At 38.0% G+C, this 13,710-nt stretch overlaps 1 protein-coding gene across 1 annotated transcript; it reads left to right on the top strand.

Moving 5' to 3' along the window:
- Window positions 1–638: 638 nt before the first annotated feature.
- Window positions 639–12,535, top strand: LOC143845649 (zinc finger protein BRUTUS-like At1g18910). The gene is made up of 13 exons (XM_077354040.1): window positions 639–1,333; window positions 3,167–3,385; window positions 3,811–4,005; window positions 4,086–4,450; window positions 4,650–4,884; window positions 4,955–5,123; window positions 5,267–6,881; window positions 6,988–7,209; window positions 7,547–7,684; window positions 9,311–9,545; window positions 9,645–9,704; window positions 10,198–10,269; window positions 10,615–12,535. Exons 1-13 carry the CDS (start codon window positions 1,082–1,084, stop codon window positions 10,714–10,716), a joined length of 3,879 nt encoding a protein of 1,292 aa, XP_077210155.1. The 5' UTR covers window positions 639–1,081; the 3' UTR covers window positions 10,717–12,535.
- Window positions 12,536–13,710: the final 1,175 nt, after the last annotated feature.

Genomic DNA, 13,710 nt, shown 5'->3' with positions numbered 1-13,710 from the left:
TAACCCCTAATGTTTAAAAAGTTACAAGTAGACCTCCTTAAATTGAAGGGTTAGGATGATCCTATGGAGCTGATTTTTTGGGCACACCCTATCAATGTCAGCGCCCATCAAATGAATGCTTTGGATCATCCAAACAATGTAGTCCCACTCTGTTTTTGGTAGTGGGCCCAAAACCCACCTTGTCAGGAAAAGCAAAATGGAACCCTTTGACAAGTTTGAAATTCAAGGGGTCCATCTCACTATTTCAAATATTTTGAGGTACAGACCAAATTTCCTTTGAACAATGGAAGAGCATGGAATTTTGAAAAATGTTTTTCCTTTCGAAAGAAAATGACAAAAGAAACTTGAAGAAAAATTAGAAAATGACGGTATGCAATGTCACCATATATAAGAAAGCCTCAAGAAGCATACAAGCCAAGTAATCTCCTCATACTTTGAAACTCTACATGCAACCAAAACAGAGTATTTTACTGAGGCGGCAACAAAACCTCTCACACTACTCTTGAAGGTTAACTACTTGGAATACAAAGTGAGGAAGGCCGACGCCTTCTCGTGGGGAGCACGAGCGAGAACGCGACACATGGTTGACTCCAAAGCACGTGAGGATAAGATACGAGCGGCATGAAGCAGAGCTGCCGGAAAACACAAGAAGCAATAAAACACTGGCGATAATAAATTCGCACCCACTAAAGGATATTCGCACCCTTGTAACGAGAATTAACGTTTTTTCGACGTTTAGAGTGGTGCGAATTACCCTACGGTGGGTGCGATTTTACCATCCCCCGCCACGACAAATATCGTCACCCAATCTCTTTTAAAACTATTTAAAGGCGGGAACGTAAATACAAACAGACAAGGGCAAGGCAAAAGATTATTAGGGTTAGGTACCCCATCACCATCAACCTCCAGTTAAAAAAAAAACCCTAACCCTAGAAAAAAGAGTTCGAAGAAGACCTAAGGGGTGAATTCTTATAGATAAAGAGAGAGATGCATAGATTGAAAGCTCTGATGCAGGAAGAAAATGAGGAGCTTCTTAGGGTTAGAGGTAATTTGGATTTTCCCTCTTTAATGGTGGTTAGATATGGAGATTGGTGCCCGATCTCCGGCTCCGGTGGCCGGATCACTTTCCGGCGGCCGGATTATCGATTCTCCGATCCTCCTTTTGGTCTTCTTCCACAAGGCTCTGCGCTCAGAGCTCGCCGATCTCCACCGCCTCACAGTGTCATTATCTTCGTCTGATTTGTGCCCTAGACGGGATTCGATTATCGATCTTTGCAGGAGGTTTCGATTTCTCTGCAGTGCTTATAAGTATCACTGTGCCGCTGAGGATGAGGTGAGGTCTCTTTTGTTTTGCATTTTGTAGACAATTTTGGAGGAAATGTTTATTTCAATTTGTATGTATTTTCTAGGGTTTTTTGTTTCTTTGCAATTGGACTTTCGGTGGAGTTCCGTTTGTTTCTTGAAGATGAAGCACAGAAAATGAAGAAATAGACTCTATTCGAGAGGAGCCTTCACTCTCCAAATCACAAAAAGTTTAAAACAAAGAAAAATAACAGCCAAAATGTCCATCTTCCATTCCATACTCAACTCAACTCAACTAAGCCTTTGTCCCAAACTATTTGGGGATCTTCCATTTCATTGTGAAATTTAAATAGAAAAAAATACCAACAACTGTTAGACTCCTATGAGATGAAACAGGAAATAAAGATAAGAAGAAATTCTAATCAAATCCAAAAAAAAAGATACACGTATCACTTTCTGATCTAACGGGGAGATTTATTTTTGGTGGTTTCTAAAATGTTCATAATTGAAAGAGCGAAAACAGGCAAAGAATAATTTTAATTTCGTGTGCCTGTGTAGGGAAAAGTTGAAAAGATAACTGATTATTAGGTTAGGATTTTGAAGATGTGATCATCGGAAATCTTTTAGGCCTTTGAAATCTCCAAAGAAAAAAGAAAGAAGATTTTTCATTTTGAGATAAACTGCGTCTTGAAATAGGTAAAGAATCAAGGGGAAATGACTTTTTAGTGAAGTCTCTGGGCATATGGTGAGCTTTTGGGATATGATTTTCTGGCCATTTGAATTCTTAGCTATTTTAATTAAAAATTGAATGCTCAAATTTAAATTTGGAGAGGAAATATGCTAAAAAAAGGAAGAATTTTAGAGAAAAATATTTATTTAGGGGTTCCTTGTATATGCTATTGAGCTTTTCCTACCTTAGTTTTCACATTTTCCTTTTATTTTTTCAAGCTTACCTATATTTGATTTATCTTTTTCAATTTTCCTATATTTGTCTAATTTACATTAATATATCTAATTCTTTGGACTTTTAAAAATGTGTATTTATGATATCACTGGTTCAATTGCCTACATAAATACATATACATGCAAATTATGAATTGGGCTATCATGTATTGTAATGAAATTTTTTTCAGGTTAAATGTGAATAAGCATTTTTCTTATCAATAATTAAGTGTTATTCATGTCCTTATAAGGAAACAACCATGTTCAAGGCCATTGCAATCAGAAGCTCAAAACAAGAAACAGTAGTGGCTGAAGCAAGTACAGTTAAATGAAGTGCTCTTGGTGTGGATGCATATATAAATACTAAAGTACATATGGTTGTACAAGATCCTTAAAAAACCAAAATACATCCCTTTTTTACTAAACAATTTGCTATCTGTAACTTGTGTGCTCGACCCAATCACCCGAAAGATTTTTTTGTAAGTTTCTATTAACTGATTCATTTTATTTATTTATATTTCTCATGCATAAATATTACTGTAGTTCTTTAACAAATACTCCTAATAGCTTCCAGCATTTGGAAATGTGGTTCGTACATATCCCTTTTCTTTCGCTCTCTCCTGCATTCAGTATGCTTCACACTTTGAAGGGATTATTTCCTCATAAAAGGAAATTTCATTGGTGGAGGGCATTAAAAGTGACTAAATTTCATCATATTTGAATAAATGTAAGTGGTTAATGTTCTTCATCCATCTCATTTGGAAGTCGGGATGATTTTTAAATCCCCAACTGTTAAATGATTGCATATTTGCATGCTATACTACATTTAATAATTTTAGATTTTGACATTCCCTTGGAAGTTAACGAGTTTGTGTCGTGCATTCATTACGCTTCCCTAATCAACTTTAAATTTGTTTGGCAGGTAATCTTTCGAGCACTTGACGTACGTATCAAGAACATAGCCTGCACATATTGCCTTGAACATAGCACCATAAATGACCTTTTTGACTCAGTTTTTTGCTGGTTGGATGCTTTATTGGAGGATGATGGAAATTCTTCCAAGCCAGTTCAAGAACTTGCTTTCTGTACTGGCACTATTGAGACATCAATCTGCCAGCATATGCTGAAAGAAGAAGAGCAGGTATGCAATTTTTTTTCTAGTTCTATTTCAGGCATTTTGGTGGCAATGTCAGCTGCACCCATGGTTTTAAATTTCGTCCGAAATTTCGGATTTCGATTGGGACCGAGACTGAAATCACCCAAAATTTTGGAAAAAATTGATTTTTTAAGTTTGTTTACAAAATTTCGGTAATTTCAGCCGAAATTTTGGTACCATAATGAAATTTGCTTTGATATTTTACCGAATTTCGGTATTTCAGCCTAAATTTCGGTTTCGGCTATGTCCGAAACTGAAATTTAAATCCATGGCTGCTCACCATTTGGTGTTTCTTTGACGCAGAACTATATCCTTGAAGTATGTTTCATGCTTCATTTTGCTCAACCATTTAGCACTCCGCCCTCTCATATTGTTGGAGGATTTTCTCACTATAATATATTTGGATGCAGGTTTTCCCTTTACTTATGCGGCATTTCTCCTTGAAAGAACAGGCTTCACTTGTTTGGGAATTCATGTGCAGTGTTCCTGTAATATTGTTAGAGGATTTTCTTCCATGGATGGTATCATATCTTTCTGTGGATGAACGGGAAGATGTTATGCATTCTTTTAAAGAAGTTCTTCCAATCGAAAAGCTTTTGCAGGAGGTAGAACCCAAACTTTAATCTTTTCAGTTTACTTTTGAATCAACTCCAAATTGTTAATGAATTTGAGTTTTCCTGTGAAGGTGGTGATTTCCTGGCTTGATAAGAAGAGCTTACTGTCTTCTTATGGAGCTTACGCTGTAGGAAAGAATGAAAAAATAACTTCACGTTCTGTTGAGTTATTAAAATTGAAGGAGTTTCCGCAAATATTTTCAAGTAGGAAGAACTTAACCGGAGAAAAATGTTGTGTTATTGAATCGGATCCTCTCCAAAATATTGCTAGTAACCATCCTATTGATGGTCTTTTCCATTGGCATGGTGCTATCAGGAAAGAGTTAAAAGACATTCTGGAGGAGCTACATCAAATGAAAGGCTCAGAGATTTTTTCAACTTTATCTTCACTCAGTGGCCGAATAATGTTCATCGCAGATGTCCTCATTTTTTATAGGTATCTCCATTGTTGCTCTAGGGCTTCCTTTTCATAGGCCCCTACTGCTGAGTTAAGGTTTTAGATTGAAGATCTTATTGAATTATAAGTTTATATTTGTCTGTCTGTTTGTGTGCATGTGTCCTAATGGTAATTTACTTTAAAAAAATGTGTCCTAATGGTACTATTAGCTAATGACTTAAATTCCCTTTGTGTATAGTGACGCCCTGGAGAAAGTAATCTTACCAGTATTGAATGAACTTGGTGATAGCTCCATATGTTTTTCCCATCAACTATTCCCTGAAGAAAGTCAAATTGAAGGTCTCCTGCATGTGCTACAAACTTTTAATGCTCAAAGTGAGAAATCATTGCTCAGACTTGTGGAGGAGCTATACCAGAAATTAGAATCTTTCATGATGGGAATTAGTCAACATTTTACTTTTCAAGAATCAGAGGTAAATATTATATATGGTTTGCAACTTCAAGATCATGTTTGAAGTGAATACTAATTATTTGTTTGTACAGGTTTTCCCTCTTATTCACAAGAACTGCAACCGTGAAATGCAATGGAGCTTGTTATACACAAGCCTTCATATGATGCCTCTTGGGTTATTAAAATGTGCCTTGATTTGGCTTCCAGGGCAGTTAAGTGAGGATGAATCGAAAACCACTCTTTGTATCGTAAAACTGGCAGGTCTGTTTGAGTCATTTGATTTTTTTTTATGATACTTTGACTTATTTGAATTATTTCCCAAATGCATTCTGAATCTATTTTGTCAGCTCAGTTAGTTGTTGCTAATTTCTTAAATGAATATTATTGAACTTTTCAATAAACAGGACCTCTACTTGACATGCCTTTTGCATCCCTTTTGCACGAGTGGTTATGTATTGGGTATTCATGTAAAACTTCCCTCATCAGAAAAGAGTTACAAGAAATGTTCAAGAACAGAAGCTCTTTCATACCCGAACAAAGTGAAGAGGGGAGTGGATTTTATTCCTTAGATTTAGATGATACACTCTGCAAAAGATATCACCTTGGTCAAGGGAAGGCAAACTCTGCTGACAAGGCCAAGGATATAGAAACCCTGGCAGATAAATCTTTTAGGTCATGGTTAAGTGCTTCAGAGTCTCCGTGTTTTAATTCACTCAACATTGGAAAATGCAGCACATCTTACTCCAGTGGAATCAATTTCCAAATATTTTTTTCAGGAGCACTAAAGAAATTTTCTTCCTCCAAATATGTTGCCAACAAAGCTGATGCCAGTTCCAGTTTTTCTCAAGAACCCAAACCAATTGACCACATTTTCCATTTTCACAAAGTTCTTGAGAATGATCTAGAATATCTTGTTCTTGAATCAGCTACGATGGTTGAAAAGTTTGAAGTCTTCGTAGAATTTCAGCAACATTTTCATCTTGTACAGATTTTGTATGAAGCACATAGTGACGCAGAGGATGAAATTTTGTTTCCTGCTTTGGAGGCCAAAGGAATGCTAGAAAATATCAGTGAATCCTATAGTATTGACCATAAATTGGAGGCACGACACTTTAAAAATATGTCTTGTCTTCTAGATGAGATTTCAGAATTGTGGGTTTCTCTTTCTGGACTGTCTAGTACTGTGGATGTGGCTACATTGGATGAGAGAATATTTAAGTACAGAGAGTTGTGTGTGAAGCTCCATGGAATGTGTAAGTCAATGCAGAGTACATTAGGACAACATATGCAACGTGAAGAGATTCATCTATGGCCGTTATTTTTGGAGAACTTTTCTGTAGAGGAGCAGGAAAAGATTGTAGGATGCATAATGGGAAGGACAACAGCAGAAATCCTGCAGACAATGATACCCTGGTTTATGACATCTTTAACCCCAGAACAGCAACACACTATGATGTCATCCTGGCATAAAGCTACAAAAAATACTATGTTTGTTGAATGGCTGAGGGAATGGTGGGAAGGAATGAAAGGGAATGCTACAACCACAGTTATAGAGGATGAAACTATCTCTCTTTCAGTAACAAAAGACCCATTGGCAGTTGTTGCCACTTATCTGTCTAAAGAAGATTTTAGTGATCCAACAAGGGAGAACTGTCATGATGAAGGACCAAGATATGTAGAAGGGGGTTTCGTCAGTGATACTATCAAAGCTTCTGAAAAAGATAATGGAGACGATCAGGCAAAGATTTTGAGTGGAAATGAGGATAAATTCCGAATTTCCGAAGGCAGAAAATTTTGTGATGAGGGTAACAAGCAGAGATTCCCGGGAATTGTGGATGTCACAGATAGGGCTGAGAATCCAGGCAAACTTTCACCATTGACTCGGAAGTTTACACGTCAGCAGGAGCACTTTCTTACCATGAGCCAGGAAGATCTGGAGGCTGCAGTAAGAAAAGTGTCACGTGATGCTGCTTTAGATCCAAAGGAAAAGTCACATCTTATTCAGAAACTCCTGATGAGGTTACTATTAAGTCATTACTTCCATTACTAAGCAATGTCTGTTGTATACTAAATGAATCCATGTATAAAAATTTTAAAAATGACAAAACTTACCTTGATGTTTTAGCCGTTGGATAGTTACCAAGCAGAATTTGTCTCATTCAGAGGTAACTTTCTCAAGCAATGATGGAGAACTTCCTGGTCACTGTGCTTCTTATCGAGATTCACTCAAATTGACCTTTGGTTGCAGTCACTATAAGAGAAACTGTAAACTTTTAGCTGGCTGTTGCAATCAGCTGTTCACATGCAGATACTGCCATGACAATTCCTCTGATCATTCAATGGATATGTATGTATGATATATTCTAAGCTTTTGTCCTTCCTACGACCATGTTCAGAATGCAAGAATTTGAACCAACCCTAATCAAATTTCTTACTTTTTTACTTACAAAAAAAGACAATCTGAACCAACCCTAATCAATTTTTTCTCTGCGCACCTTTAATTTATGATAATATCCTTCTAAATTAACCATAACAATACCTTTTCCCTCTAAATTGTGGGAAGGAAAAAAATTCCCATGAAAAAGTTTTCCATCAGAAATGTTTTTCTTGCAATCCAAACAGGGCCTACGTTTGATCTTTAAAGTTACTTCACAGCATCTCTTACATACATTCAATGTTTGCAGGAAATCTACTACCAAGATGATGTGCATGAAATGCTTGATCATTCAGCATATAGGTCCTAGATGCTCTAATATTTCTTGTGAGGGCTTTTCCATGGCAAGATACTTCTGCTCTTTCTGCAAATTATTTGATGATGCAAGGTAATTATAACTATACAAACTCCGTTCTCTTTCTTGCTGACAAATCATTAAAGCCTCTATTGGCTACTAAGTCTTCCAATTTCATGAAGTTGAGTCTTTGCTCTAGTGATGATACCCTAAAGTGTGTAACATTGAGGTTATGGGTCCAGATTTCCCACTTCTCTATGAAAAGAAATTGAAAACACTAACCTTCCAATTTAAGAATTACCCTGTGTCTTCGCTTATGCAACTTTTTTTTATTACTCGCTCTTATCTGCACCAGATGAAAAATTGTTTTGTTGAGAATACCATTATAAACTAGGATGAAGCTTGTATCTTTCACCTTATTCAATCCACAAGACCAAAAGGTTCAATTAGTTACCTTTCAAAAAAAAAAAGGTTCAATTAGTTGTAAAGTTGAACTGCTTAATCAGTCCCCAATGGGAAATATCTTTCTCATAGTTCGATCCACAAGAACAAAAGATTCAATTAGTTGTAAGATTGAACTGTTTAATCGGTCCCCGGTGGGAAGTCTGATGCAAATCAATGGTAAAAAGTTAATAATAAGAAATCTAAATAGATTCACTGCCTATCCCAATGTTAAACTGAACTTTAATGGGTATACTTTTGGGAGCCCGGGCACGGCTGAAGTTAGAATGTTCAAGATGATAATGTTGAACATATAGAATAATGCCCCCGAGCATCTTTGGGTAATGTTGTACCACACCATTAAGGCCATGTTTGGATACCTCATGTTTTTGTATTTGGATTTGGATTTGAGTTTTGGATACAAAATACATTAATCATCCTCATGCTCCTGTTGTACGAGGGAGGGAGGGAGGGAGGGAGGGCTGCTGTAGCAGCAAGGTCGAGTAGCAACGATGGTGTAGGTAATTGCCACAAATATTGATTTCCAAATAATGTCTTCCAGAACAGAATTGAAAATCGGATTTTTTTTCACTGATGTAGCTGATTTGCAAATCTAAGGATCTGATCCAGTTCCAAATCTTAACTGCAAGTGTGAGAAATCCAAATCTAAATCTTGTGGGTATCCAAACGTGTCCTTAATGTCTTCTGAAATCATTAACACATTTTACATTTGGATAAATTGAAACTCATTAAAATGGTACCAACATCACTGCTTGTCCCAAACTGATTGGAACCTCATAGACCATGCATGTTTTCTAGCAGAAATACTTGATTTCCAACTTCCAAGTTCGAACAAATGTTTACTTCAAAATCTGCATCCGGTTGACTGATGCTTGTCACCAATGAGGTTATGAAAACAGTATCTAAGGTTATGTCTTCCGAATTGCTTTCACCAGCAAATGATTAATTTAATCATGGATTCAATTCCATTTGTCTAGCATGAGATTCTTATTGTCTTCCCAATGTAAACCTTGTCCCTGGTAGCCTCTCTAAATCGCCTCATATCTGTACATCTAGCCCTCCCCAGACCCTGCAATGGCGGGAGCCTCGTGCACTGGGCCGCCCTTTTTTTATCTGTACTTTTTTGGTTATTTCAGCACTCTCCTGCAATAGTGGTGAACCAAGCTCGGTTGGATTGTGCTTTCTTCTATCATTTATCAGTTTTCCCCTCTACAAGATGTTCTGGGTTTTATTTCTGACATTTGAGTTCTCCAACAGGGAAATCTACCACTGCCCATTTTGCAACCTATGTCGAGTTGGAAAGGGATTGGGTATTGATTATTTTCATTGTATGAATTGCAATGCCTGCATGTCAAGGTCACTAGCAGTGCATATCTGCAGAGAAAAATGTTTTGAATCAAATTGCCCCATTTGCCATGAGGATATCTTCACCTCAACATCTCCAGTAAAGGCATTGCCCTGTGGACATTTGATGCATTCTACCTGTTTTCAGGTATTTTCTTCATTTACCTTAATCAATATTGGTATATTTGATAGCTTTTATGTGAACATTCAGAGTACTTCACTAGTTGCTTTCTAATGCTGTTGGTAGGACTACACCTGTACCCACTATACCTGTCCAATTTGTAGCAAGTCATTGGGGGACATGCAGGTTAGTTTTCATACTCTTCTACATTATATTGGCCATGGTTTTAAATTTCGGTTTCGGTCGAAATTTCGGCTGAAATCCCGAAATTTCAGCCGAAATCCAGTAAAAAATTAATTAAATAATCATTTTGGAAATTTCAGTCGAAATTACCGAAATTTGATAATAATATTTCTTTTTTTCAAAAAAATTGAATTTCTTGAAATTTTGGCCGAAATTCCCGAAATTTGGGAAATCCGAAATTTCAGATCTCACGAAATTTCGGTTTCGGTCGCAACTGAAATTCAAAAGATTTTGGACGAAATTTAAAACTATGATATTGAACTCCATAATGCAGCATAGCCAGCATAGCCCCTTTTATTGAAGACAGTAATTCTCTGTGCTATAATGCTGGGCATGTGACTGTTCTTTTTTAGTCATGAATGATGTGCAATTTTGGCATCAACATGAGTGAACATTTTCATCGTTGGGCATAACCATTTTGATGATGGGTTGGCAGGTTTATTTTGGGATGCTAGATGCGCTCTTGGCTGAAGAGAAAGTTCCAGAAGAGTACTGTGGCCGGACTCAGGTTCTTGTCTTTTCTTCTTCAATTGCCCATTTACATAAATGGCATGTTTTGCAACCATGAATTTTTTTCCATGAAATATTGGTTCACCCAATATAAAAAACAGGGGGTGATGAAAGGCTGAAAACAACATAAAAAAATTATACTCAAAATATGTTTTTTACCCTGTTTTTTAGCCAGTCCTTCCCCTCCTCACTCATACCCACTCAAGTCTCACCTTCTCCCACCCTCATTACCCCTCTTTCACTTTATAAACTAATATTCCTTGGAAAATATTTCATTGTTGCCAAACATGGCTTGTTGTCAATATCTGGGTGTCAAATGTGATGTGAAGGAAACTCAATGCAGGGAATATTGTGCAACGATTGCGAGAAAAGAGGGTCAGCTCCCTTCCATTGGTTGTATCACAAGTGTGCTCATTGTGGTTCATACAACACCAGGCTTCTTTGACTAGTTCTAATAACACCAACCATACTAATTCACTCCAACTAATCATTTGTGATGTGTATAGTGTATGTAAATTAGTGCTCTGAAATATTATGATGATGAATTTAGGCACCACTATCATAATCAACTCTGATTGAATACTAATGTGAATTTATGGTTGACCCCTACTCTTCCAAGTTTCGCATCTTCACCCAATACCGAGGGATAGGCTAACCATTCCTCCTCTGCTATGGTCGACTTCAAAGCAAGGGGAAGAGGGGCATTTGAAGTAGCCAAATCTTAAGCTCAAGCTGAAGCAGATCCTAAAGAAGAAGCAAATCCCGATCCCTCAGCATCAAAATCATTCGTATCAACTCTCTCCACTTCTAAAAGAGGGTGAAGGTGGGGACATTAGCAACCTCAACTCGAGATGAGAAGGCGCACCTGAATCCTCTAATGAGGAGACTTTTTCTAGGGTATGGGGAAGGAAGCGGAAACCACCATTCGAATAAAGGGCGGAGGGTGTTAACGTTGAGTGACCTATCAAACTGTTGTTCAGGTAGTTGACTAAGAGACCGCACGAAAGCTGTTTTTTCTAAAAAGAGTTGGGCTCTTGGTTCGAAACTAAAATCTTTTAGCAGCTTGTGGGGGCCTACCTAACTCTATGGCGAAGCATGGGCGGCGGATGGCAATAGATAAGTAAGGGTTGGCTTAGAACCGGGGCGGTGGGCAGGGTAGGAGGCCATAATGGTAAAGAAAAGACTGGCTAGCATGAGGCAGGTGCTCCACTGATTGATTCGACTGACCTTATCCGACATGTGGAGTTTGGTAGCTTTCTCTAATCTTCCCTTAAAAAGTTCTCTTCCTTTAGGGGGTTTCTTTCTTTTGTAGGAGACCTATCCAGAAGCAAGTTTTTGCAACTCACGGGTGAGTGAAGCAGCGAGGGTTTTCCAGAGCAATGTCAGCGTCAAAAGTGGCCTCGGAGCGCAGTGTTAAGGTTGTAGTTGTTGAACGCGCAACCAGAGAGGAGAGCTATAGGAGCAAGACTGTGTTTGCACTGGACACGTGCCGAACGAAGATAGTGTCTATTTACGCCCAAACAATCCATATAGGTGGAAAGCTGGAAGCTTCAATAGTTCCCTGCTGAACCTTAGAGTGCTATGATGGGGTATTTCAGTCCGTCCCTACTAAAGCGGCTTAGGCGTCGCCACGGATAGGGCATCAAGGTTGAAATACTTCAAAGAGAGTCTAGTTAACCACTCCTATCATTGGCTTCCCGCATCCTCAGGGGGCCGCTCGGACGAAGAACCGGCAAATCGAGTATGGAATTAGAGCTCGGGTGGGGCATCAACCACAGCACAGGTTGCGGACCTATCGAGATTCTTCCTTGCAGAACCCAATAAGGGCTGTAACTCAATAGAGTGAGTGGGAAACCTTGTAAACGCGAGCAAGAGAATAGAGATCAGTCTGTCTTGTCTTAGACTAGCACTACTCCATCCATCTTGGCTATCTTGAGCTTATTCATCAGCTTGGGGCGACTTTTCATTTTCTGCTTACTACTAGGGCTTCTGGCACTAATTCCTACGCTTAATCGGGTCTCATAGCCCTTGTGACCTTCACTTCACAGCCTGATTAATGCGCTTTAAAAGCGCACGGCCCTTCGTCGAGCATTTTAGAGTTTCTTTCTCTGGATGTGCCTTTATCTTCACCGGTGGATTGGCATACTTTTTGTGAACTTTTGTATGTGATTCCTGTTGTTCGTTACCAGTGAGTGTAGCACTGATTAGTTATATATTCTTGAGAAATGGTTGAGCATCTTGTATAATAATATTGGTTTTAATAATGTCGAGCATCTTTTCGCTATGCTATGCTAGCTTCTTTGATTCAGTGCTAGTTTCAAACTATAGGGTAGGGCTCTTCCCGCCCCATTGCGTGCGTACTTAGCTTAGCTAGTTTAGGGCTTCTATCGTGTAAAGCTAATTTTAGGCGAAAAAAATGGGTTTTTAAAGCTAGAGACGCTCAATCCATGCTTTTTTATGATAGCTATTTCATCTTGTTAGTTAATCCATGGTCGCCCCCGTCACAAAGTTGCTAATGGCTTTCGGTACGGCCCACGGACCCCATTTCGGTGCCATTGCAGTGGGCTCACCGGGCCCTCCAGTTTTTCGATCGCTCTTCTTGCGCGCGAAGTACAGCAAGCTATATCAAATTGCTTTTTAATCCTATGGTGTCACCTGGTGCCACATTTAAGCTGTTTTCTTCTGATGTTCTTCAATGCCTCGAGATTCTTTTATGTTGGATTTCAATTTTTTATTTTTTTTAAATCTTCATTTTTTGAATTATTTACAAATTGTTCATGAATTTTTCATGATAAGTTCCTTTACTAAACATCGCATGATGTTTTTAAGAAGTCTCAATCTTTATGAATAATTTGCTAATTATATGCTGAGTGTAGTATATTACAAAAAAATTATATTAGTACATGAATATATTGGGTTTTATGTCATCCTTTTAAAAAATTTCCCAAGCATCCCCTGAATTTCAAAGCAATTTTCTCCCCAATTTATCCGTGAATTCGATCTTGGCAGCGATTTGATATTGAAAATCATTTTATTCAAAATTTGGAATGGTTTTTCTGGATTTGTTCTCATGGTATTTTGCATTAATCTTTTCAATTAATTAGTTTTTTGTTGGCGACTATTTTGGTTGTCATGCATCTTTTTGTTTTTCAATATTTATTTCAGGTTGAGGTCTCTCCCTCCCTCTCTCTCTCTCTCTCTCTCTCTCTCTCTCTCTCTGCACTGCTACAAAAATGTATAATGACATTTCTAATCTGTATGGAAAAATGGAAAACATTACAAAGACACGCTTGTGTCAAGGTAGTCCCAATTCTATGGTTTTAAATTTCGACTGAAATCTGAAATTTTGGATTTCGGTGGAGACCGAAACCTTAATTTCCCGAAATTCTGGATTTCGGCCTTTTTCAAAAAAAATTTGGAATTTCGGTCTGAAATTTCG

Source organism: Tasmannia lanceolata, unplaced genomic scaffold, assembly GCF_043159265.1.
Source record: "Tasmannia lanceolata isolate RefF3 unplaced genomic scaffold, GAP_Taslan_0.1 ptg000015l, whole genome shotgun sequence".
Taxonomy (NCBI): Eukaryota; Viridiplantae; Streptophyta; class Magnoliopsida; order Canellales; family Winteraceae; genus Tasmannia; species Tasmannia lanceolata.
This window is presented reverse-complemented; position numbering and strand designations above follow the sequence as displayed.